The sequence below is a fragment of the Platalea leucorodia genome, assembly GCF_965183815.1.
Source record: "Platalea leucorodia genome assembly, chromosome: Z".
Lineage (NCBI taxonomy): Eukaryota > Metazoa > Chordata > Aves > Pelecaniformes > Threskiornithidae > Platalea > Platalea leucorodia.
Window position 1 is genome coordinate 42,369,771 of NC_138858.1, and position 27,939 is coordinate 42,397,709.

Sequence of the window (27,939 nt, forward strand, 5' to 3'; positions counted from 1 at the left end):
GTAACAGCCACTGCTTTAAAAGTTTATAAGCTCAGGATAAATCTGTAAGACAACACGATGCTGAACACAGAATGAGAAAGCATCAAGTTATAGCAGCAGAATTCTGAACAGTGCAAGCAGCATGTTCACGCAACTCTGGCTGCTACACCGCTGTACATTACACAGCAGCAATGGGGCAGATTTAAGCAAGTTTCTGGGGAACTCCTTCTGTTCAGAATGAGGAGAACGGTAACACATGCAAAAGTATTTGTTGGAATATTTTAAAAATGACTGATCAAGACTGGCACAAAAAAGATTCAATCTGGTTATCCTATCGGGTTAGATGATGCAGGCCCTTAAAGCAGACAAACCATTTGCTTCCATTTGGTAAGGAAGTGAAAGCCAGTGGACAGGTGAACACCAGGCAAAAGCAAGAAGCTGGGAAAATTATCTTTATGCTGTCATTTTTGTGGATGTCCGTTGAGCAATATGGCCTTTGTCAAGATCACAGAATTGACAGATCCTAGATAATAGTTTAACATGCATAAAAGGACACACAGGAAGTAATGGCAATATCAGACATAGCTTGAAGGCATATGTCTAGGATTTCTTAACCAAAGGGATCAATTTTGCTATTATTTTAAAAACTAAGAATTCTTAAGCCATTCCAGCCTGCTTCATACATTACAAACAATTTCAGCAAGAACTGCAATCTGGGATCAAACCTGTAAATACATGAATTATAAGGAGGTGGTACTTTCTGTAAAACTTTAATGCAAATTGGATGACAACTCTGATGATGAAAGGGAAGGGAAGGAAGTACTGGTCTAAGAGAAATTCAGTTACAAATTATTACGTTAAAACTAACAATTTCGGCTGCAGCTAAATCAAATTCATTAAGACATAGTACAAGCTTTTAAAAAACAGACAAAAGTTTAAAAAAAGCTTTAAAACAAAGGCTTTTTTAAAAAAGAGCAGTGCTGTGCTTGACAAGAATCTCCTCCTTTTCTGACTAAAAAGAACCAATAATGGTTCTTAATAAACCTCTTAAAAGGGTTGCAAATTACCTGTCTGGATAGGATATATAAGTGAATTAGACCTTAACAGTAAAACTGGTTCTATTTGCTTTGTTATTCAAGGTCAGTGAAAACCCAGCAAATAAACCACATATGAAATGCAAGTTTTTGAAGTTATATTAATGTTACTATTTTAACAAAGGAAGAGACAATTCAGTTATTCTTTTATAAGTTGTTTCATCCATCAACGAAAATAAATTGCTTAACAAGTAAAATACTGAAAAAAACATTGTTTTTCTAAGGCATAGAGATGCATATATAAGGTATTTGTATATGTATAGGATACATAGTATGTATTTATAATGCTGGGCATTAGTGAAATTCCTTACTCAAAAGTCAAAGTAGAAGGAATATTAATTATAAGTATTACCCATATTTACCTCCAATCCTATTAAAAGTTCACATTTTACAATTGTATTTCTTTTTTTTTTTTAAACCAAAATGTATCAGCTCTGACCAAAATAATCTAAACTGGCATTTTTCCCCGAATTTATTTTGTGCAATGGATGTTCAGAATACTCATACTGATTTACTTCTAAAAATTATCTTTTATCAATGAATACTTTATGCTGTCTAATGCCCCTGTAGCTTTCCAGCCGCTGATGATACCTCAGGAAAGATAGTATTTGCTTTTTGATAGTTTAGAAAATCTCAAAATTTCACTTAGCCTATTAATCCATTAATTCAGCTGAATTGAGGAAATTGTATCCTGCCTTTTCTGCTTCTTCCTCTGGGAACACAGGAAAAGAAAGATCTCTACCTATAAAAAGCCTACATTTTTGTAACTGCCACAGACCTATACAAGCTATATGAAATTGTATACACCTTAAGACTTTCAGTGTGCTAATGTGGAAGAATAATATGTACAAGCATCAATCAATATCATCCTTCATTTTGCCATTTCCCAGTACTTAACAAGCTCTGCAAAGATAATGAAAACCTCTTTTTTATGAAACCAGATTTTACAGGTATACTGTGATGTCTCTAGTCCTTCCATAACTGCAAGTGTTCTCCTACAAAGCTGGAACTCATTTTTGCATTTATTGCACTGAGACCATGAGATTTTATATGTTTAGAAGAGCTACCTGTGACACATACTTAAATGCAGCATATCCTGGAATACGGATTAATACACTTTATCTAGAAAAGGGTCTTTATTTAAGAAAACAAGTTGATTTTAAAAATGGAAAAGTTCTAAAGTGTGCTTTTTGATAAAACTGCAAATTTCTCCAGATCTGCTGGTACAATTCAGAGCAAAAGCCTAACCTAGAGAACATAATACATCATAAATGAATTTACCGGAGAGATGATTCCTTCATTTTTTATCTCACCTCTAATTCTTTCAGACTTTTCTGAGAAAGTGAAAAGGTCAAACATCTGATAATTTAACTTATAACATGTTCTCCTTCGTCACATCATATCAGACTGAGGGATGATTTACTTAATTTACAGTACTATTAATGTAATTAGTATATTATGTCCTCTGGATCAAATTTTGTCCTCATTTCCACCAATGAATCCAGACAGACTTACTGTTTTATTAAGGGCAGAATTTGGAACAGTTGGCTATCTCTCCTTTTACATGTATTTAAGAAAAGAAAGGCATTTCAAAACTGTACATCATCTGAAATTTTTGAAAGATATGTTTAAATACACTGTCCTTACCAATTCTTCTCATTTTGTACTTATGCACCAAAATCAGATGCTTAGCTATGTACAATCTAGACATATACTTAAGAGAGATGACATTGTTTCTAAGTATTTCCTGTTAAAGGAATCATAGTTAAAATAAGTTGGGCAGCCATGCGTGCTTTTCTTCAGGATTGAAGCCCCCAACTCTTTAGCTGCAGATATTTGTCATGGGAGTGCAATTTCATGGATATATAATTTAAAAGTCATCCTACATGGGACTCAGAATAACAGGCAGTCTGAACATTCATCTTATTTTCTATGTATGATGTCTCCTTACAGACTAGTTATAATATATTCCTCAGAACTTTTAATACTTAACTCCTCCAAGGGCAAGAAGACAGCAACAGTTCCCAGCTCAATCCCACATATACCCAGTGAGTAAAAGCCCTTGAGAGACACTAGCAAACCCTCTGCACTCAGTATAGGCACATCTGATTTATAATCTGAATGTATTTCTCTTTAATAAGCTAAACAAGGGAAGAAATGGATTTACAACTGAGAGTCTATCAGGCACTACATTTTGAAACACAAATCAAGAGTCTTAAGGGCTCTAAAACCAGTTTCATAATGATGAAGGGTCATATAAACACACATGCACCAAATGGCAAATAACAATTCTTACAGATTTACGTTTACTCATGAAAATGACATTAACGAAAAAATGTATTAACTAAAAAGAATGCCACAGATGATTAAAAAGTAGTTTCCTTTGTAAAAAGATACTATGAGGAAAGACTCCAGGCAATAACATGCAGTGGACTAATTAGAAAGAGAAAGTAGGCCACCTTACAAAAATCACACTGTTTAATCAGGCCATGAAAGCAATGCAAAGGGAGTAGCAGAACACCAAGTTGTCGAGTCAGACCTTTTAATTTCAGTAAGAGGCACACAGATCAAAGAAGGATTAGATTCATATCATAGTATCACACTGTTGGCATACATACGAGGAAAGTAGGGCATTTACACACACTCTCTCACTTTGGTGTTAAAATTTTAATACTGTTTCACAATTTAAAGGTAAGTGCGAAAAAGTATCTCTTGGCTGATTACCAAAGCCTCCAAGTTAAATTACTGTCTTCCCTACTGTCATGGTTTAACCCCAGCCGGCAACTAAGCACCACACAGCCGCTCGCTCACTCCCCCTCAGTGCGATGGGGGAGAGAATCGGAAGAGTAAAAGTGAGAAAACTCCTGGGTTGAGATAAAGACAGTTTAATGGGTAAAGAAAAAGCCGCGCATGCAAGCAAAGCAAAACAAGGAATTCATTCACTACTTCCCATGGGCAGGCAGGTGTTCAGCCATCCCCAGGAAAGCAGGGCTCCATCAGGCGTAGCGGTTACTTGGGAAGACAAATGCCATCACTCTGAATGTCACCTCCTTCCTTCTTCTTCTCCCAGCTTATACACTGGGCATGACTTCATGCGGTACGGAACAGCCCTTGGGCCAGTCTGGGTCAGCCCCCCTGGCTGTGCCCCCTCCCAGCTTCTTGTGCACCTGGCAGAGCAGGGGAAGCTGAAAACTCCTTGACCAGTGTAAACTCTGCTCAGCAAGAACCAAAACATCAGTGTGTTATCAACATTATTCTCATCCTAAATCCAAACCACAGCACTATACCAGCTACTAAGAAGAAAATTAACTCTATCCCAGCTGAAACCAGGACACCTACTGAGCTTGTCACACCTCAGTGAAGAACAAAAATATTTTGGGGGGTAAATTTCTTAATTCAAGGTGTCAGCTAACAAATTTAAAACCAATCCCTGTATTTCTGCCATACCCACATTCAGACAAACTACGCTTTGCTTTACGCAGAATAAATAAACCCATTCTTCTCCCATGCATCCTGGGACTGCAATGTTTAGAGATGGGAGGGAAGGGAAAAGGAAGGGAAGAAAGCGGTGCTCTGGTATACCAACAAAATCTAGACAGACAGGCTACAGCTTGCTGAAAGCCAAAACTAAGCTGCCCAGTTAAGTGCTTAGCTCTAAGACAGTCTGGATCCATCCCAGAGCTACAGTAACACAGGCCTAAGGCTGCTGGAAAACAAAAACTTGTTTGAATTAAAGTTATGACCATATTTTAAAGTGAAAGACAAAAAGCTTCAGAAGTTTTCCACTGTTGTTAATAAGAAACACAAATAGATCAGCAGTGAGGTGGAGGAACCACTTGCAAGACAATGAGAAATTTTACAGCTTTTGCCTCACTTCATGGAACACTTCATGTTTCGAAAGCGAAAACTTGAAAAATAAAAACAGCTTTATGAATAAAGTGATCTTTTTCATAATAGTTGAGAAGTAGTTATAGAAAAGTTATCACAACTTTGGGCATCACTTCAGTCATTGTAGAGCCCAAAACATAAAGGAAACCTTCAGTCACATGTTCTATTCAGCTCACAACAGGTGAACCCTTTTAGCTTACAAGAACACAGAGAAAGATTGTGTACTCCAAATGATTCAACCTAGGAAGATACTGCTCCGTCTTCTACAGTAGGGATGCTCTAAGTCATGATCTACACGCTGAAGTTATCTGACAAACCACAGCAAGGGTCTGAGCAAGCCACCTAACTAGAACAGGATACACTTAATAGGGAACCAGAGTCCGGTAAACCTCTCCCTATGAGACAGTTCCTACGAGAACTTCTCCCTGTGAGAAATAAGATATGAAAACACAGTGATAAATAGCTAACATAAGGAAGTTTGAAAGCTTATTTTGGATAGTTAGAATAGCATTTGAAAATTACTGTAACTGATTTTTCTTTGTGTGATTTCCAACACATTTTGTTGTGACTTATGTAATTAAAATGCTTAATACTTCTGTGTTGACTTTGTGGCTACAAAAGAATAATGCAAACAGGAAAAGACAGAACCAGACATTTCCAGCTTGGCTTGAAATGAGCCAAGTCTGACTGAGTTATCTTTTTATCTACACATGTCTAGCTTCCAACATTACAAGAGATGAAGTTGGTGCAGATTACATCACCATTTTTGTAAATTCAGCTTTAAATGATATAGTTGATTATATAACTAACGTAACAATATTTTTCTTTTATGGAAAGACTACAAATGTAAAAGCTTTCAGGGCTCCCACACTTTATTACAAAATGAATCCTGAAGAAAGCTCAGCATACAAACATGAATGTCTAGGGACACCTGCTTTACCTTGTTATGTCAACCATTCTCTTAAACAGTGAAATCAACATGGATGCAGCCATGAAGAACATTCAAATGTTTTCTTTTTTTCACCTAACTTTTCTAAGTATGTGTTAGAAGACTTGCGTATGACAGTCAGTAACTCATGAAAGTTTGATGAATAACTTTAAATAGTCCTCAGGAAAGACAAAAAAATCTAAACATTAAATAATCTTCCCTACTCTGTACAACGGCATTCAAAATACTGGATACTAGTGTGCTTTGCCCCCTCGACTCATCCATTTTCTTATGTCTATTATTTTTTGAAATAAAAATACAATATACATCCTATGTTTTAAGTCAAAGGAATGAAGTTTACTACTTCAGGGTCTGTTCTAGCAAAGAATCTATAAATTTTATCTTAATTTCCACTGCCTATTTTTGTGGCTCTTCTACATAATACTAACTGCACAAATAGCTACACTAAGAACATTTCTCTATATTCAACTGTATTCCTGTTCAACACAAAATAGATACGTTTCTTTGAATCCTCCATGGAGTGGATCAGCTTTGCCATATTTGAAGGCTGATCCACTCCTCCCCTCTTGATCCCTGTAGTGCTTCTTACTCCATTGGGTGCAGTTGCGTATGACTGCTGGTAGATGCATTTGGAAAACACCTGGGACTGGACAAGTGAAGTTATTTTTTCTTTAGAAACTGGTGCTTTTTTACTGATGTTTCCTTACCTCATTATCTGACTCCACAAGCACTTGATCATATTCACTAAGAGCTACTAGGAACATGATAGATGTGACATTTTCAAAGCAATGTATCCATTTTCTTCTTTCTGATCGTTGGCCTCCTACATCCACCATTCTGCAAAATTAACATCCACATCAACTCCATGAATACCATAAAAGATAAACACACAAGCACACGTACAATGGCAAAATTCAAAAATTTAGCAGAAAACACAGTTTGCTTTGTTTTTCTTAATGTTTTTTTCCATTGATATTTAATGGAATCTGTTGTAAGTAGACAGCTAATCATATTTGCTTTTAAGTCTGATGTATTTTCTGTAATTAAATTATTGTGGGTCTCAAAACCCTCCGATTTCTGAGATACAAAGGTCTCATGAGCCATGATTCAGCAATGTATGCCCTGTGTATTCAGCAGAAACACACGTGAACAGAATAGACTTGGTGGGCTGCCTTTTTCCCTCTGAATTACCAGAGTCAATATTCCCAACTTGTTAAAGCTGCCCCATTTTAAGAGGACAAATATAATACAATATGTATCTACTAAAATTTTGAATACCCAAAACTGAAACTCAAATTTGGTTGTATTCCCACTTCATCCTGTGTCTCAGCGTAACCAACACAGGTGTCTAATTTGCAATTGCAATTGCATAGTTATTTTTTAAACAACTGTACTTGCACACAAGTAGGGTGATTGCTCTCTAAAGAAGAGTAATTTCTCTCTAAAAATTAACTACACAAGTGGTAACTTTGTATTCGATAATTTACATGAATTACGAGGACACATGATTGTATTTTCAGATTATTATTGATAGTGAAACTCTGATATTTATTATGGAAAAGATGAATTGCAGGTTTTTCTATAACTACCTTCAGAAAAAGACAAACCTAATTTTCTTTCATCCTTTTGACATCTTGCTGCTTGTTATATGTGGACAATTACATGAAAATATAATGACCAAGCTCAAATTTTAAAAACATAGAATAATTGCTTTTTATGCATTTTTAACCAATATCCTACATATGGTATTACTAATGTAAAACAAAAAAAAAAAAAAAAAAGAAACAGAGCAAGTGGGTGTTAAAACTTTTTTTGTACCTGAAAATGACACTTTGTAAGTCGAATGGATATTCAATGATCCCTGTTGTTGGGACTCGAACTCTGAGCACATCTTGCTGAGTTGGCAGATAGGTGGAATCTGCTATGCGGTCCAAGTCGTTAAGATAGCTATAGACAGGGAGAGACAACAGGAATGCAAGACAGTGACAACATGATCCCACTGAGGAAAAGAGAAAGGAAGACTTGGGAATGGAAATGGGTTGTGGGGTAGGAAGAAGTACAACAGAAAAAAAGAGTATTATCGGCATAAAAGAGGGGACAAAGTATAAAAGTGTGCTCCATCTTCCCTTCCTGTACACTTTCATAGCTTCAAGTAAATTCTACAGAAGGGTAGCATAATTATTCTGTTTTTTTTCATACAAGTTTGCTTGGCTTTCACATGTAAATTCATCAGAGATTCAAAGTTTTCAATTATGTAATTCCAGGCAATTTAGAGACAAATAATATTATAAAATGTGCGAGAAATACAAAATTGCACAGATTTGAATATGCAATACATTTCTTGATATTCATTCTCTAGTGTCTGCACAGATACATGGATAGACAAACATGAATCTCCCAAGGAACAGTGAACTGCTATAGAATAGATCATTATCAGTTATAAAATGATAGGTGAATAAATGGTACTGTTTGGAGATTAAATAAAAAAAAAATTAAAAAAGGAAAAACTCGCCCACTGACAAATTAAAAAATGCTCTGGATCTTGTTATCAGAAGGCAGCACTGATTACTTAGTGGGATCTCTGGCACCTGAAAGTATCCTGCATTCACACTGAAACTTCTGATTAAGTTAATAAGCCTGCAGTACATGAAATACACGCCAGTCAGTTAGCAAATAACCTGAAATTGCAATAAAATTGCTTGTAAAGGTTCATTAACTACAATACAAAACTCTTCTGCTATTGCTAAATGGTGGGTTTCAGCCATAAAGCACCAGTGTACTGAAGGTTTTAATTAATTCTCACAAAAGAGATGCTTCAAAAAAGAAGCGTAACAATGTGTGCGTGATAGCCTGTTTGAGTCCGGGAGCCAGACATCTCATGAAATCAGTGCACCAGGCAGCTTCTGCGCTCCCCATGGTAGAAGTCTGGGAGAACAACTGCTGCAGAAAATGAAGTTCTTGGGCATTTGGTTATATCCCAGAACAAGAGTAACCTAGAGTTAGCCACTGAGAAGATAAATTAACCTGCGGATGCCCTCATTCATTCTAGAGGAGGAGAGCAATCGTCTTGTAATTTATCGAATGATGATGAAGTATGACTAAGCTCTGAACATGTTCTTTTCCTTGTAGTTATTAGTGAAGGTGCTCTTTTTAAATAAACCCACACAAGAAATAATTAGATGACTTCTAGATGCTCTGAATGATTTCTTAATGAAATAGTGAGAGTAAGTTATCCTAAACAAAGACAGACACAAAGAAGTTTGATTTCTAGCTTACAGCAAAAATACAGAAGAATTAATTTGTTAGGTCTGGGAGGGAGCCAAAAACATTATCAAACCTATCTCACTATGATTTTACTCATGAAAGATTAATCCGATAGTAAACATCAAGTGTGAGAAAGTTACATATAGTTAGAAAGATCGATTGAACGATGTATCTCAGATAATGCAAAAGCTACTACTCTGAAAATATTTTCTGAGAACACTGGTCAGTTTCTGCCAACAAGAAAAAGGCTTGAGATTCTGAGCACTTCATATGCCCTCAGGTGTTTTACACAAAAAGCAGAACAGACAAGCACATCATCAGTTTGTTGGTGAAAAAAAAGAAGTATAAGTGAATGAAATCCATAACCACAACAATAAGAAACTGACTGAGACCCTGAACTAGCTTCTTTTTCCCTCTCAACCCCCCAAAAATTGGTTTTGGTTTTGTTTTGTGACTGTATTTTGGAAGGGTACAAACAAGCATTGTGGGTCATTACATGCTGCAGTGGTATTCATGAGAGCAGAATTTTAACTGAATAAATTGGTAGGTGCCCTATTTACACAATTGTCTTGTTGCATTCCTTTGGCAAGCTTCAGCTGTAGTCTCCAAAGTGAGCCTGGTTACTGCACCTCTGCACCATCAGCACAGTAGACATGTTACTAAGATACGCTGTAATGCACATCTGGCTGATACTAGAAAGGCAATAATGCAAAGGGATATTATTAAATAGTTAATACTCATTTGTGTTACTGGAAACCATTAAACAGGCAGATGAGAATTTTTTTTGTCCTAACGCATATCACTTAAGTGATATCATTAAGTTCCAGAAGCATTAATTTATCCTTAAAAAATACTTTATCTTTTCCTCATCCTCATTCAGTTCTGCTCAAGCTCTACTCATTCAATTACTAAACAGCAACCTTCTCGCTCATTTCACCCGTAGCACCTTACAGAGCCTATACAGTCCACAGAAGAGTCCTTATGCATCCTTATGGAGTCCTATTTCTCTCCCTACATTTCTTCAGTTGACAGATCAAAGGATGTTGGGCTCTCTAAGAAGTGTCCTAAATTACACATTCAAACACAGAACCAAGGAGCAGTGTCAAAACAAGTAAGAGTACCTCACAGGAAAAAAAAACAAAAAAATCAGGTATCATGAACAAAATCCTTTAAAATCTTTGTGATACTGACAAATCACAACCAGAATCTACTGTCCAACAAAAGCAATTTACAATACATCCTGCATTTTTTATTTTCAAATAATGACATTTAGCCCCTACCACTTTTCCTTCTAACTTAAAACATAATAAATAAACATATTATTGTATCCATTTATTTAAATGAAAATGAACCAGTTCTTTGTTGCACAACCTTACTTTTACATCTTTTATTATTGCTATTTTCATGCTGTGAGCATACAGCAAATAGTCAATTAAATTCTTTTTAAGTTAAAAAAAAAAAAAATTCTTTTAAGGCTTGATTTTTTTTTTTTTTTTTAACCAGCCATTTCTTCTGAAGAATTACTTGTGCTGGAATTCAGATTTTAATGAAGTTTGTGCATTGTTGCTCTGAAGCAAAGGAGTAGATATTTTCTGCTACTGACTTCAGCAGTTCTGCAGATCAGTTAGAATTCCTGTTACCATATGAGGATATGTAACCTCACATTCTGCTATCAACTTCAAGGGGATTAAACATGTTTCTGAAAATCAAACTGAAAGCTCTGCCTGCAGCAGCAACACAAAATTCCCTTCAAGATAACCTAAAATCACTAAAAACTACTTAAGTCTCTCTTGAAATTCATGTAACCTCTAAAACAAAGTAACACAATTAATTAAAAAAATCTATTATCTTTGGGTAAGAATGTATATCATCAGGATTGACATCAAGGTCTTCTCCATTGTACCCACGACTTTATATCACACCTGAAGATTTGTGATATATTGCAGAAATGAATCATCTCTCGTCAGTCAGGTGCAATCTTCCTAAAATACCAGTGGAAGCAAATCAACACGCTTATGCTCAATACTTTATCATGACTTCTGTATTAATTGCCTAACGCTATATTTCTATGTCTATAGTACTACACAGACAAACCCCAAGACATTTTCTCTTCTCCAAGCACAAGAATAGATTTTTGCATTGCATCAGGAGTGGTGGGGTGACAATGTGATTTTTCTGAGTAGCTGTTTTGTTGGGTTGACTCACTATTGCAAAATGCTGAGAAGGAATATGTAAATGAATACAGGTGACTATTTACATAAAAAGAAAAGACAACTGGAATAACACCATTAATATTTAAAGACAAACTACCAGCATACACAATTTTCACATATTACTACTATAGCTGTTACACCTGTAACACTGAAAATTTAGAATTTCATTTATTTGGTTTATCATAGTTTAAGTCACTATCACAATGAAAACTTATATTTTCAAATCTTCCTGGAAATTTAACTTTTTTTCCCCACATGAAAGCTGGGGTTTAAAAAACTCTGTGATCACCAGGGGAATGCAGCACGGCATGCATAGGCTTTAAGCATCCTACAGCTTCTTAAACTAACAATTTATTTATTTTTAAATTAATTTAGCAAGCAGCAACTTTAAATAAAAACATCAAAATGTGCTAGCTAATGCCAATTCTTTTCCACCTTCAACTGTGCTGGCTCAAGCCCCACTCTAGCTGCACCTCTGCCCATCCCCAGCTGCCAGCTCTTCCGCTTGTGCAATGCCTTGATAACACGTTTCTGTCAAAATGATTTGGAATAGTGAAGAAACACTATTGAAATTGTTCAAATTAAGCTAGTTTATTTGATGGATACAGCCTGGGGTGTGGGAAGTCCATAAGTTCCAGCAGGAAAGCAGGGTGGAGTTACTTCCTCCACTGGCTTATCTGCAACCAGAAGAGGACTCATGAAGCCAGGGCTATGTTAAATGCCTCAAGTCTCTGAATTCAGATGGGTGAGGAGTGAAAGAAAATGAAGATTTTTATTGACTTTTTTGTATATCTGCTCATTAAAAAAACAATTCACCATGGCTTTAAAGCACTTATCTAATGCAGCCCTAAACAAAGTACTGACAAACAGATCGCTCACCTGAGCAAACAAATCCTGTGCACATACAAAAGAATTTAAGAACGTAAGAGATATGCACAGGGTATTTTAGGATAAGTGCCTAACTCAAAATGTATGCACGAATGCTGCAATCAGCCATTGCAATGCAACTAACTCTTCAGCATATACTAGAAATGGCTGTATATGCACTCTTGCACACAAACCACAAGACTTGTCATAAACATGAACTTCCACAAAAAGAGTGTGCCAACAGTTGCCCAAACCAGATGTTTCCTCAGTTTATTAACTTTAAAAAATTTAAAATCATAATAACAATATGGATATTGGAAATACCCTGGCAGTTGTCCTGAAGGCTAGTCCAAAAGCATGTAAACACCAGTGTGACTACAGGGAATTCAGTTGTATGGGTAGCAGCAACTGTGCAAGCCATTTAGGCCTCAACTATATGGCACTCTGAGTTTATTTTTACCACCTACTAAGAAATGTCTTACTTTGATGAGACACACTGTAGCTATATGGCCTCTCACTCAAACAGCACCTACTCAGCTATGCATTCTAAAAAGGAACAAATAAGGGAAAATTGCATAAAATTACTTTAAAAAAAAAAAAGCCAAACCACATAGGTCTGAGTAAATTTATAGTACAGACCAAGTTTAAAAAGTTAATTATACCTGTAATTAGTTTTGTAAAAATGAATTTTAGTGGCTGCTGAGGTAATTTTCCAGCGGGTTGCTATAGCAACAGGCAGAAGGTGCATTACCGAGGTGATGCGTGTGTAATGAGCTGCTGGCAGTGGCCCTCCCTTGACGTCAGGAGAAACTGCCACCATCTCGCAGCACGTTTGTGATCTGCACGCTGACCAGAAGCGGAGGAAGCCTTTTGTTTCCCAGTCAGCGCCGAGAGAGAAGTACTTATTTTTAATGCACTTTACATCACCTATGACAAGGTTCAAGCCCGCAGCCAGCTTCAGGGAAGCTGCCAGGCTACGGAGGTGCTAACGGTGCCCTTGAAGGAGCATGTTTCAAAGGTACTGTTTGTCCACATTTCAAAATAAACAGCAGGTGTGGGATCATAGGAGTAGACTGACTGGCTCTGTACTTTCCTACATGCCTTTCCTACATAGAAATCAGGCAAAGAAGTGAGACTCCTAACCTTAATAAACAGACCAGAGTTGTTTTAACCAATAACCTTCTTAAAGAAGTTAAATATAACACCTGTCACCATGAACAAGTAGCTCAACATTTAGCCTTAATTCATTTCCCAGAGCTACATCACCTAACAAATGCAGACCACCAATACTTATTTGAATTTACTTTCAGTGAATGAGGTCTTGAAGCACCTTCAACATGAAGAAACATGGGGCAGGCACTTCAAACAAATACCCTCCTCCAGTCATGAGCTACTATTTTCCAGCATCTTTGAGGTCAGATTTTCATTCCAAGTAATCAGGTGATAAAGCAGCATTTTCTCAGGAATAATTCCATAAGACAAATTTCTGTAACTTTAAAATAAATTTAGTGTATAGCCCAATTAATCAAGAGAAGGCATTAAGGCATGGGCAGACAAAGGTAGAAAAGCTACAGCCTTCTTCAATCTATAACACTCGTTTCCCTTTCCGAGGTTAAAAATGAGATTGCTCTATTTATCAATACTGCCTAGTAACTCTTCCCAAACTCAGCAGGCAAAAATTTATGTAGCAAGGTGCTGAATTAATATTCACTAGCACACTAACAAACTCTGTGCTTAGAAGGAGTCCACCTGCGAGACCTTGTGAGGATGGGAGAAGTCCCGGGGGGGGGGGGGGGGGGGGGGGGGGGGGCAGAGAGCCTCTGAAACGCCCTGCTGAGGAGAAGGGATCTGCCTGGCACCACACCAGAAACACTCCAAGAGAAATCTCTAAAACAAAACCAAACCAAGCATGTTGAGATGGAGGTAATTATTGGCACTGATAAACGGGTCAGTCTAAAACCAGTAACGATGACTTCTTATCACCCCGCCAGCAAACATGACTGTTTCTTAATCTATATGGCGAGAATGAGAGTACAGGGGAAGAGGGAAGGGACAAACCCCAAGAAACTACAAAGTTTGTTGTTTAACAGAAAGTTTGTTGGGCGATTTCAGTGTAACCACAGCTATAAAAGCAAGGCTTACCAGCAACATTTCATATGCAAATGCTCTCACTGTGTTCAACCACATATAAGACAGATACCGCATGGCTGACTTTTTCCAGGAATGATAGTAACCATAAACATTTACATCTTTTCAACTCAAAAGCTCTCAGGTTTAATGCAAAACAAAAAGTATTTTCCTCGAAGTTAGGATAGTTCATAGGTATGACCCTCTACAAAATGCTCTCTCTCATACATGTACAGTGATGGTGCAAGTAAAAGTAAAATGCTAACCAAAGTCTATGACTAAGGCTAATTAGGCAAACTATTTAATAAGATTTACTATATCTCTGTCCTTTGCAGCCTGGCTATTCTGGAACCGGGTGGGGCTACCCTCCATACTGTTGTTGGGGTTTGGTGTGGTTTGGGGGGGGTTGGAGGTTTTTTGTTTGTATTGCAAAACTCTGAACCGGCTAATGAGACTACCCCAAACTACAACTGATTTTGACCATGTGCTGGAAAACAAGCTTTGAAAGGGAAAAGCCTTTTTCTGCACTTTTGAAAATGAATACAACTTGCTTGTCTTTCAACTCCACATATGTGAAATGTTAGAAGTTGCTGTAGCAGGATTTTTCCTACTTCACAGAGGTGCCAGAATAACTGACACAAGTGTCCTCTTTGCTAACATGCAGCAGCACAGTAATAAATTTTGGTATAAATTTTCAGTGTACAAACATGAGCCATGAACAAAGCTAACTGTAAACAAATATTGGCCGTGTTTGCAGAATTTCTGTAGAGGTTTGCATTTCTGAGCCTATGCACCACTGGTGAAAAGTTGAGGCATGTTTACCAGTTTCCAGAACTATCTAATCTTAATCTAAAGTAAAGACAGTAAACCTAAGATCTTTGCAGTGAAGTAGGAAGAAGTCTGCACTGTGTTCTTTTTATCCTTATCCCACCCAAATCCTACGTAGCTGTCTCCCTCAATTTCCTACATGGCTAAAAGCCAGCCTTAGCAAAGGCTAAAAAAAGCAAGTCATTAAATAAAAAAATGCTTGTGCAAACTTTTCTTAATAGGAAATGTGGTTTAAAAATTATACAGATATTAAAAACATGTTCAGTACTGCATGAAAAAAGGATCCTGAAAGAAATACATACTGTATACTGCTTTATATAACCCCACTCCCCTTTCTGAATTTCCCTAGTTCTGTTGCATAATCTTCAGTTTTTCTACAGGATGCAGTGCTTTGGTATGCAGCAGACTTCATGTCCCATCTTTCTTCAGACCTTCCTTTTATATTTGGGGACTACATCTAAGGCATAAGATAGGGTTAGCATGGTTCTGCTGCTATACTTGATCTTAATCTTCTGACTTTCATTTTTATTTGCTGTTTTTATCTTACTGCAAACCTTACACAAGTAAGGCTGTGTAAATTGTGAATACATAAAAGCAGGATCTACCATTCTGCAACACAGACTGCCTCCAAATACAGCTTCATAACGTTCAAGTACATTTTTACAAATGAAGGGAAGAAAGAATCAATGAACAATATTAAAATGTTTATTAAATAATTAAGTGCTTATGTATCTTAGAAATTATGAGAATATGGCTTTCTCACCCCCAACAAATGACTGTTACACAGATACCACATAGGCAGTTTTTCATAATTTGCTATACCAGTGTCAGCCACATAGCAGGTCTCAATTTAGGACATTAGTCCTTCTGAAAGGCTCACACAGACCCATGATGCCCTAAGAGTTCCCCAGAGCTTTATGAAATAAAAAAATTAATGTTCTGATCGGTAGAGGCAATACCAGCAAACAGAGTAAACTGCTGTAGTAAAAACTTAGATTCATACACTGATCTCTCCCCTTGTGTGCCCCTAAGCACATCCTATGTAGCACACAGTAATTCCACTGAAATGCACTTGTTTCAGAAGTCAAACATGGAAGGAAAATGTTATTTTTAACAGACAGGCATGAAGGAATTAATTGTTCAGCTGAAGTTACTAAAAATTTCAAACTCAGGGGAATACTGTCATACAAAAATTACTAGATGACCAAAGCACTACAATTCATGCAATGGTTTCACAAAAGGTAGAACATGAACTTTAACAAGCAGACATCATTAGGATTAATCTCTTACTTCCCTGTCAACAATCAGTGATATTCTGAAGATGTCTCTTATTACATGGTGAAATACTAGAATCTTCACTTCTGTACTGTCCAGCTAACTCAACTCACATGATGACAGGTATATGCACAGCTGTATAACTGCAGGAACTAAGTTGTTAAAGGTATGTTTCTGTAAATGCAGAAACAAAAGCCTGAAGGACTCTCATGTATGTATGAGAATGCCATGGCATGTATGACTAATAAAGCAGTACATTAAATAATAAAAAATTGGGGTATTAAATACCTACTGGCATAGCTAACACCGTGGGGTAGGAACATGAGGGAAAATTGTATTTAATTATCTGAAGTGTTTGAAAACACAGCCATGGAAGGGAAACTAAACAGATATCCTCAGTGCTTGTGTAGGAAATAGAAAGTCCTTGGTTGGAGGTACACAATGACATACTACTTCCATGTCATGGGGCCCAAGAAAGATGAAGTTTTTCAGCAAGGCTCTGGGACACCTTCCAGTTCTAAACACTTCCTACTTTTCTTCACCAAGGGAAAGCCCTTAGTGTCATATTGGGGAAAAATGTGATGAATCTCCACAAATTCTAGTTGCAACGCAAATTCTGCAAGTTGTCACATAAATGTGAAACGTCACTTATGGCAACTGTCTCTCTTACTGGCAACATTAAGACTGCCGCCTCTCCTTTCTTCAGGCTTTGAAAAGCCATGATATAATGAAACTGTTGACTGGTAACCTGTTTACATTTGGGTTAAGGTCTTGACACCTTGTACAGTACACATTCAACGATCTCATCTCACACAGCTACTACTTGAGGCAATCCACAGTGTGGTGTTGGTTTACGTCTGTCTCACACCGTGAGCGGTATCTTAAAGGGAAGTGGTTTAGTGGTAAGTAAGTGGTCTAGTCACACGGTAATGTCTATGGGAAGTGAATAATCTCTATTTACCTGATGTGCTCTTGACTTTACCACAGAGAAGTCTAGAAATTGTTTTTAAAAACAACATGAACACCCAAACTTTGGAACATCCAATGGCAAGGGAAGAGAATGGAATGTATTTGCTGACCCTCCAAGAGGTTCAAATCAACTCCCACAACGCAGGAAATTTTTTTCTTAGACCCTACCCTCACTCCTTCTGGTAGACACATATCTGATGTATTCTTCCAGGGTATCAGCAGTGGGTATAAAAACATCAAAAGTGAAGCTAACAATGACAAAGCAGGTCAAAAGATGACAGAAAGTGAAAGTCTAGAAACACACAGGATATATTAGAAACCAGAAACAGAATTTAGAAACAATAAAAGAAACAGACAATACAGAGGAAGATATTTAGGAACACAATGTGTAATAACACTGACGGGCAAAAAAAGGCAATACAGGGAAGAGACTGAAAATACTACTACTACAAAAACACAGGGGAAAACTATTGAGAAGATGGGAGGCTCATGCAAGGGACAAATGAAGAACACGTGTGACATTGACACATATGCTTAAAAATATTGACACATATGCTTACAAGAGATCTGGTGGACAACAAACCATTTTGGTTTATGCATCAAGTCAGAATAAATTACTAAGACTCAGCAAGTCAATGGGCACTGGGTGCTTATTTCTGTCTTACTGCCTTGTGAACCCCAGTAGTCAGTTTTATGCACTTTGTTTTCTTGCTTTGTGACAGGGATTTAAAGCTAGGAAATTCTCTTCGGGTGTTTCATTGCTAAACATACGCACTGTATTTTTGAAAAAATGTTTCTTTGGTTTCTGCTAATTGCTTTTAAGGGTCTTGCATACCTGCAAAAACTCTACTTGCAAGCATACATATACAAGAGGCTCTTCTGAAGACTCATATACTGTCATTCACAATTCTAATTTAAAACAGATTTTGCAGAAATCCATAGTATGAACTATAATAGATTAAAGTCATTGAACTCATGTTAAATTGCTAAACATGTTGAGCTTGAAAAATAACCAATCAACTAGTACATTTACCTTTTGCAAGGCAATGTACTAGCAATTTGCTTCTATACCTACTTAATGAATTATTCTCTACTATTTTTAATACTACTCAAAAGATCCACTATGGTGACAATTTAATTAGAACTAGGTCAAAACTATGGTATTCAGCACAATCTGATCTGAAGCAGCATCTGATGATTATTTCCTACTTTGGAGAGTAAGTAATTCTATTTTTATCCTCTAAGGTAAGCACATGAAATACATACATTTATTTCAACTTTAAAAACAGTATCACATCTGTTGTGGAAACAAAGTTAGGACCTACAAATACAAGAAATTCAAAGTATAAGACAAGCTCTGCTTCACCTTCTACTTACGCTTGCTGCTCATTTCAGGATGGAAACAATATTAAAGTATATTGTCAGTAACTTGTCTCTGAATTTTCTTTTCACCATTTATGCACCCTAAAGTTTTTCACTTTATGTAATAATACTCTATTTGTTTTCTTACCACTAAAAACCAAAACACAGTATGGTATCTTTGGGGACACTGAGAATTCAAACAAAACAAGAGAGATGCCACTGTGCTCTGCACCACTCTGCACCAAAATATGCATATGCAAATGATAAAAGTGATAGGTTGGGAAGGTGACCATCTCCACAAGACAGCAAGCTGCATAGGACAACAGGAACCCTATGCATGGGGCAAATATAGCAGGAGAAGAACATGGTGTGGTGATAGCATCAGAGCAAATCTGGGGAGACCTACATCATGCATCTGTAGCTCTTCAGCTGCCTAAATTCTGCATCAGCAAGATACTAATAAGTTTGTCTTGACTAAATCACATATACAGCGTTGTGCTAGATAAGAATCCTCAGACTACTGTGCAGATAAATGTCATCCCATGTCTACAGCCCTGCTCCAGTGAGCTTAATGGGAGCTTCAAGGTGCCTTTTGTTCTTCCATGCTTTCCTCAATAAGAGGCTTCCATTCACGTACACCTGACAAATGGAGACTGGAATGATATCACCAGAAAAATTTTCATGGCTGATACAAACATTCATATGGAGACCATGGAGGTTTTTGCCATAGCTTTAATAACTAACTATGCTGTGTTTTTTAATGTTGGTCAACATCAAAAGGTAATCATCCCTTACCATCATCAATGTCTTTGACAACAAATGAGAAATTTTATCTGAGCTATATGCTACATTACTCAAGAGTAACTGAATTTCATGGAGTCAATCTTCAGGCAGTCCTCAGATTCCAATGTTAAATTTCACAGTGCTATTTTATCAGATTCCTGCCCCAAGAAATTAAAGGCGTAACATTTCAGACATAGTTTAGTCACATATGCATTTTTATTATTGTTGATCTATAACAAACAAGGTTTAACTTAAAGTGCTTTTCCTGTTGTCTTCCTGGCACCCTTGTTCTTTAAACTTTAGGTTTTGTTTCCATAAAAGCAAGACAGTTCAATAAAACACAAGCACCCTTGCTTAGTACTGTCTACCACACCACTAGGACTGCAAAAGCAATCAGTGAGAGAAAAGGGGAAAACCTGGGAAAACAGGAGTTCTGCTGCATTACAATTTTTACGAATTGTATGGAGGTCTACCTTGATTGCACTTCCCAGTATTCACTACTGTCATACTACACGGAAGTATTTTTGTCCAGCTTGCATTTGTGAGTGTATGTCAGAGGAGAGTAAGGACTTGAACAGATATAACAAAAGAAAACAAAACCATCAGTGACTAACTATCCCTAGTTAGAATCTTACTTTAAGACTTCAAATGATCACAGACTGTCATTCTGTGAAACAAACACAGATATAATCCTAAACTTGATGTACTCCACTCCTTAAAGTATCCTCTGAGTTCAATTTAGTAAGTGTATATTCAGGTATGTTTGTGCTCCATATGCATACAAACATGTACACAGACATATAGTATAAGAAGCTAAAAAGTAAAAATTATTTTGCTAGAAACAGAAAATGATATATAGCTGTTTGTAGCCACCATGTACTTACTATTTAGTTGAATCTGACAATTGATACTCCCGTCGTCTATCATAACACTCCTGAATTCCAGGGTCATTCCATAAGCTTCTTATTGCATCTACATATGGGTTCTCAAAAGTTGACACCTTCTCTACATCGACTTCTCGAACTAACTGTGCATGAGCCTAATTCAAAACAAACAAAACAGTAAAATTCACTTTGTTTTCTATGTTTGCAGATAGCTCCTATACAGTGAACATGATTAACAGGAATATTTTTTCATATTGGCCATATCACCAACACATGTATGCAAGTTGAAAAACCAAGTACCACGAAGAAGGTTGTGAAGACGGAAAAAGGAGACAACTGTTACAGGGAGTTCCAGAAATGAGGAAGAACAGACAAAAACTGCACTTTTTTATGGGAAGTATATAGATCTCAACATGGATCAGCATATTATTTACCTTTCATGCTAAAAGACACTGTTAAACAGAATACCTACCATCCATTCTACCAACTGAACCACTCATTAGCAACTGGGACAATATAAATATAGAAAAGACAGTAAAATCCCAAAATAGTCAAAGATGGATGTTTTACCAAAATCTGTATTCACATGAACAAACTTAGTGATGGTGTAGGAAGGAAACAGTAATGTTGATTTATTGGGGAAGACCTTAAAGTAAACTGTGAATGAATGAGAATAAATAAGAGTACTGAGTAAATTATGAATGAGTGATGATACAGTGTGTTCAAACAAAGACAAATAGTGGTAAATATGGTATTATGACAGAAAGTGGATAAATAAATGTCCATATGGGCCCTTATTTCAGACTATGCTTACTCCAATACAGTATTATTTAGATGAAATGGATGAAGCATTCACATTAAAATGTGTATTTAATTAAGCTCATTTTAAAGAAAGGTTTCATTTTTAATTTTTTGGGTACAACCTTAGAGTATATAAAACATGCTTTTTAAATGATGACGCATTAACCAGCTTGATGGATTTAGACTCTGATGGTAGCTGAGAGAATGGAAAGGAGGGAAGGAATTCGCTTTTCAAAGAGATTGATAAAAAAAGTTCTTAATGTTACCACAAACGTAACAGAAGTTACTACTAAAAAAGAAAAGCAAGATTATTAGAAATTGTCTCTAGTTTCAATTTGTACTATAAATTATGGAGAGTCTCAAAAAGTAATGTCTAAAATTGCGAGTTGCTAATAGGAAATAATCCCTAATAAATCCATCACCCTCCTAAATACTTAAAATGTAGTTAACGCTTATGGAGTCAGAACTACCAAAGAAATACAGCAGAATGATTTCTGATTTGTCCTGGAAGTATTATGTACACACTTCAGTAACAAATACATGAATGTATGTATCTGTGTAGAGATATATACACACGCAAACTGCACACACACAGAGAAGAGATGAAAACTTGGTCAAGCAAAAAAAATGAGGGAGTCAACTCTCCTATCTAGTCTGCATTTGAGCTGAGGACACAAATCTCTATCCATTTTAAATGAGGTGAAGGTATACTGAAATGAGTGTTCTTTTTATTTTTTAATAAATTTATCCTCTGTTTACACACATAAAATCCCTGCCCCCCCCTTTTTAGACAGTCCAGGAGAATGATGCTACTGCTTATTACTTAACAAAATACTATACCTGCAACTGTTGTTTATTCAAGAGGGAAGAAAAACCTCCAAGTTCAATGTGAAAAATGTGTGTCTTAGAGATAAGAAGACCATATGTTCCCTGTTACCAGAACCTGAATCTCCAAAGTTCTAACAAGGGGTATTTTCTTCTGGGTCATGTCCACGCATCCCCAAAATGTCCGGACAAATCATGCAGGGTCCCTACCTTCTCACAGCAAATAACAAGAAATGGTACTCTACGAAACACAAGCCAGCATTCTTGTGAAACAGGGTAGTATTTTTTTTTTTTTAATTATCTTCCATCTTATCAGGCTCAGTTCTATATTCTATTGCCCTTGCGTATTTCCAAAAGAATGACGCCCTGAATATTTTCCCACAGCTTTTGACAAACTGATAAAAGAATATATTCAGATATTGTTTTTTTCTTTTTTTTGGTACTTGAGCTCTGAAATTACAGCCAACTGATATCAAAATGCCAACAGAGCTAAAAGACTAACTTACTATTCAAAAACTTTCATTTGAAATCCATCATAACTGAGGTATTTCTCCAACAGTTCCCTAAACATTCTCTAACAGGTGCTCAAGTATTCTGCAAATGGTAGAAGAGAAAATCTTAAAGGCAATTACTTTATTCAGTTACCTGTCTAGACTTATTACTACAAAGTTGTCCAAGATCTTGCATTGTTTTATTTATCAGTTCTGTATGTTCTGCCATACAACTAATATGACTTTGCACTACGTGATGAAACTTACAAATTAAACTATGATATATGCCAAGAAGTTGCATCCATCAAAAAATTGATTCAACTTTTTAAAAAGAAACAGTATTTCCTCAGTGAACACTGCTTCTGCTTCCCTGGGGTTTGCTGGGGCAGACTCATGACAGCTTGTACCCTAATGATATACAGCTCTTCACATCAGTGCTGTTTGTCTTAAAAAGGTAATGCCCCTTCACATAGATTTCAGATCTTTATTAATCCTCTGCTATGCCTTCTTGTTCCCAGAGGTACCATACTTTCCTGTAGAAAACAATTTTTCTTTCTTTAAGAGTCTTTGTCAGGCAACATCTTTTGCTGGCTTCTAATTTCTGGTGGCAGAGACAGAGATGAAAACACAAGATGTCATCTATTGGCTTAATTTTTCTCTCATTTGCCCTGGTACAAGTCAAAAGTAATTTTAGTGAAACCTTGGGAGATGGAGAAGCATAAATTTAAAGCAGAAGAAGAATCAATCATGCATGACGTGTGGTGTCACTACTCCTAATTACCGGCTTTAGTTTCCTTCCACTAATAGAAAATTTTGAACATAATTTTTGATGTTAGCACTCAAACATGAAAAAAATCTAAGGACTCATCATTAATCCAGTTTATGCAACTATAATCGTTATTGAGTACTTCTTAGTCTTTACTAATCCTCTCACTTTACCGAAAAATCTACATTACTTGGGAGGACAAAAAGAAAGAAGTCAAGCTTGTTGCCCCTGAGAAAATTGTACCTTCTTAGAGTTCTCTCTTTTGGAATACCACTATTTATTATCAAAGCATTAAAACAAAACAAAACAAAAAAATCCCAAAATGACAGACAAAACTTAAGGATTCTGTAAGTTAACACCAAATTCAAACTGGTCATTAAAATGTAACTACTAGTTCAGCTGTAATGTTCCACAAACAAAATCTTAGGTGGTGTAGATGGCTTCTCAGTCCAATACACTTTTGACATCAGCAGTCAACATTTTCCATAGCCTTCTGGGAATATAAGAATACTTGTAAACAATTTCCACATTGTTTGCCAGAAATCTTACAAACACTCATTCAATTCTTTTTAGCAAATCACACCTCTCCTAAACTTAAGAACTTCTTCACTGAGTTCTACAAGTATTTAAAATATGATCCCAGAATAAGAAAACCGGAATTTATGGGAATAGTATTGGATTCTGAAAACAGGAATTCTGAGCCTGAGGGGATACCAAAATAGACATAATTTCTCCTTCCTCATTCCCCTCAGAGAAGTATTGACAATGTTAAAAAGTAATTCTGAGCCTGAACAGCGTTACTGGTTTATGCTGGTCTTTCTGGCAATACTCTTTTGGCCACAATCCATTAATAGTAAGTATATTTTTTTAATCTCTAGGCTTCATCATGTCCGTTTTCTACTTATGATCTTCATAATTTTTTGAAAGCTCTGATGCTTCTTAGGGACTAATTGGGCCAGCCAATGGATCTGGTCTCGTATTCTCTCTGTATGGGCATCAGCCATTTGCAGCCTTACAACAGTGGCTACAATCAATGTAGCAAGCATGGAAAAAGGTTAGTATTTTTATATTCCTTTTGATATAGTCTCTGTAATTTTCCCAAATTAGCACTCCAACCTACCAGAATTATTTATATGAGGGAGATCAGGCAGAAATGCAGAGTCTATTTCAAAAGAAATTCCTCTGGGATCTTAAATCCACAGGAGTAAGCAATATGCTTGAGACACAGCAGGCAAGGTTGTTTCCTATCAATGGTCTCTGTGGACTAGCTCATTTTAAGGTGCCCATTTAAAGAATTCTCTCACACGGAAGGGAACTTCTGTTTTGTAAAAGTATTTCCCAAACCAATTAGAAAAAGCCTGTAGCTGTAGTGCTTGGCTGTTGGTAACTAAAGGATCAAGCACAGTGATACTAGTCTGGATAGTATAATTTACATTGATTGCAAAATTGAGAGCTATGCACGTGATCAGATCCAAGCAGTCCAGGAGCTGAACAGAAGTTCTTACAAACACATCATCATGCCCGTGGATTTGTCTCTTTTGGGGGGTGGTGGTGTAGAATTCTTGATAACGCAGCTTAAAAGCAGAAATGATTATTTATGCCAACTCAACAACATGAGTCATTTACAGATTCAGACTCTGGTGGCTTGTAATCTACAAGTGTGCTTCATACAAATACCTCACCTTACAGGGCTGTATAGCAAGATACGCTGCTTTGGAAACTCCTGCAAACCTGCCAATATTTAAAGCAGGTATAACATTCAAGGAGGGTAATACTAGTCTATTTCACTCTCTTGAAAACTACTCAGCTGGGGGATGTGTTCCTTAACATGTCAGAAAGCAGCACCTTCTGACTGATAATCAGTTCAAGGTAGGAAAGTGTTTTTACATAGCAGCGCACAAAAAATAGTTTGTAAGAGGACTACAAAGAGGATGTTGTTTCCCTTGAGCAACTGTAGAGCATAGAATGGACTAGGGTAAATAGGGAGGAGGTTTCATGGTGTGCTATACCAAGGAACTGTATTTAAATTAATAAAGCTCACTAGGAATTGCTTAAAAAAGCCTTGGTGCAATGCTAATCATCCTTCAGTTGCTGACAAAGGTTAACAGAATCATAGAATCATAGAATTGTTTAGGTTGGAGAAGACCTTTAAGATCATCAAGTCCAACCGTTAACCTAGCAATGCCAAGTCCACCACTAAACCACGTCCTCAAGCACCACATCTATGTGTCTTTTAAATACCCCCAGGGATAGGGACTCAACCACTCCCCTAGGCAGCCTGTTCCAGTGCCTCACTACCCTTTGGTGAAAAAAATTTTCCTAATATCCAATCTAAACCTCCCCTGCTGCAACTTGATGCCATTTTCTCTTGTCACTTGTTACTTGGGAGACCGACCCCCACCTCACTACAGCCTCCTTCCAGGTAGTTGTAGGGAGCAATAAGGTCTCCCCTCAGCCTCCTCTTCTCCAGGCTAAACAGTCCCAGCTCCCTCAGCTGCTCCTCGTAAGACTTGTGCTCCAGACCCTTCACCAGCTTCATTGCCCTTCTCTGGACACGCTCCAGCACCTCAATGTCCTTCTTGTAGGGAGGGGCCCAAAACTGAACACAGGATTCGAGGTGCGGCCTCCCCAGGGCCGAGTACAGGGGCACTATCACCTCCCTGGTCCTGCTGGCCACGCTATTCCTGATACAAGCCAGGATGTCATTGGCCCTCTTGGCCACCTGGGCACACTGCTGGCTCATATTCAGCTGGCTGTCAACCAACACCCCCAGGTCTTTTTCTGCTGGGCAGCTCCCCAGCCACTCTTCCCCCAGCCTGTAGCGTTGCATGAGGTTGTTGTGACTCAAGTGCAGGACCCGACACTGAACCTTGCTGAACCTCATACGGTTGGCCTTGGCCTGTTGATCCAGCTTGTCCAGGTCCCTCTGTAGGGCCTTCCTACCCTCCAGCAGATCAACACTCCTGGCGAACTTGGTGTCATCTGCAAACTTACTGAGGGTGCACTCGATCCCCTCATCCAGATCATTGATAAAGATATTGAACAGGACTGGCCCCAATACTGAGCCCTGGGGAACACCACTTGTGACCGGCCGCCAGCTGGAATTAACTCCATTCACCACAACTCTTTGGGCCAATGGCATCCTGGCTTGTATTGGAAATAGTGTGGCCAGCAGGACCCGGGAGGCGATAGTGCCCCTGTACTCGGCACCGATGAGGCCGCACCAGTGCTCTGTACTTTGCTACTATTCTGTCCTGAAGTTTCCAATCCTCTTTTTATAAACAAAAGGTTTTGATAGCAACAAAATAAGATTTTACTGATGTCAGGCAGAAGAACAAAAAGTCATCTTCCTCTCTGATGACTAATTTACCCAATGTGATAACTGTTAGAAAGTTAGCTGAGTTGGAAAATTAAGCATATAAACATACAGTTTTCCTTCATGAAACATGAGATGCCCTCCTATGAAATGAAACATACGCATAGTTTATCTACGGAAAGTTATGGGACAGTGCAATTACAGCAGCACAGTGTAGCTACTGTTTAGAAGTAAACAGATCTAAAGAGCCCAAAGCTAACACAGACTCATTCTGCTATGGTAAATCATAGTATGGCGCAATGAAAGGGTATGTTATCATTTTCCTACTTACTGTCCAGCTTTCCTGTTTTCCATATATAAGCTTCAGGTTGCCTGGCTATCACTGTTAAGCTGTTGCCTAACAAATAAAAGCAAAATAAATATATAGAAATTAACGCTACTGTTACTTTGATAGAATACCTAATTCCATGTAACGGCCTGAATTACCACTTTTACTACTATTCACCCCTTCCCTCTCAAAACCCCATACCTATTGCAATATTTCCATCAACTGGAACAACTTATTCAGCAAACGCTTCTGGCAATCAACCTCTACAGAACAAACCAGGTTTTCAAAACAAAGGAGAAAATACAAAAACATGGAGAAAAAGAGAAATGAAGCATCCATAAGCCACTTCCTCTCTGCCAAAAGGACGGAGAGGCAAATGAAGTAAAATGAATCAGTCTTGCAGTGATCTTAGGTAACTTCAACTGTTAAAAGTCTTTGCTATTTCTTCCTTTATGAAGAAGGCTAAGTTTTGGACATTCATCCTAATTTTGTTCGTAGTAATTCTAAGCAGAGTAATTTACAAGAAAACTCTGGTAAAAGAATTGATAACTCTGCATTTAATACGACAAAAATCTTCCTGAATTCATATCTCTCAAAAACAAATACTGACTTTCGGATTTGTGTATTATGTAACATAGTATTTTAACCTAAAGATCTCAAAACACTTCACAAAAGGTCCTAAGTACCACTAAGTGCAGTTACATAAAATCATTACAACATACTGGTCAATAACTTCTAATAGTGAAAGTGTAATCATATTAGTGTTCAATTAACAGCAATTACCACTAGATTATTATTACATTTGAGACTAAGATTCAGTCCTGTAGGAGAAAGTAATTGTTACCTTCAAATGGTAACAACTCTTATTGAAGTATTTCTAATGATGTTACCAACAGAATACAAAACCTGATGCGTCTACATCACAAGTCA

The 27,939-nt window shown here is 37.2% G+C and overlaps 1 protein-coding gene across 1 annotated transcript in view; it reads right to left on the minus strand.

Moving 5' to 3' along the window:
• The window catches only part of LOC309602781 (guanine nucleotide-binding protein G(q) subunit alpha), a 136,547-nt gene that overhangs the window by 20,760 nt on the left and 87,848 nt on the right, over positions 1 to 27,939 (minus strand). The window contains exons 3-5 of the mRNA XM_082336702.1: positions 20,483 to 20,637; positions 7,729 to 7,857; positions 6,618 to 6,747 (exon numbers count right to left, since the gene is read on the minus strand). Coding sequence (XP_082192828.1) covers positions 6,618 to 6,747; positions 7,729 to 7,857; positions 20,483 to 20,637 — 414 coding nt within the window. The remainder of the gene's footprint in view (positions 1 to 6,617; positions 6,748 to 7,728; positions 7,858 to 20,482; positions 20,638 to 27,939) is intronic.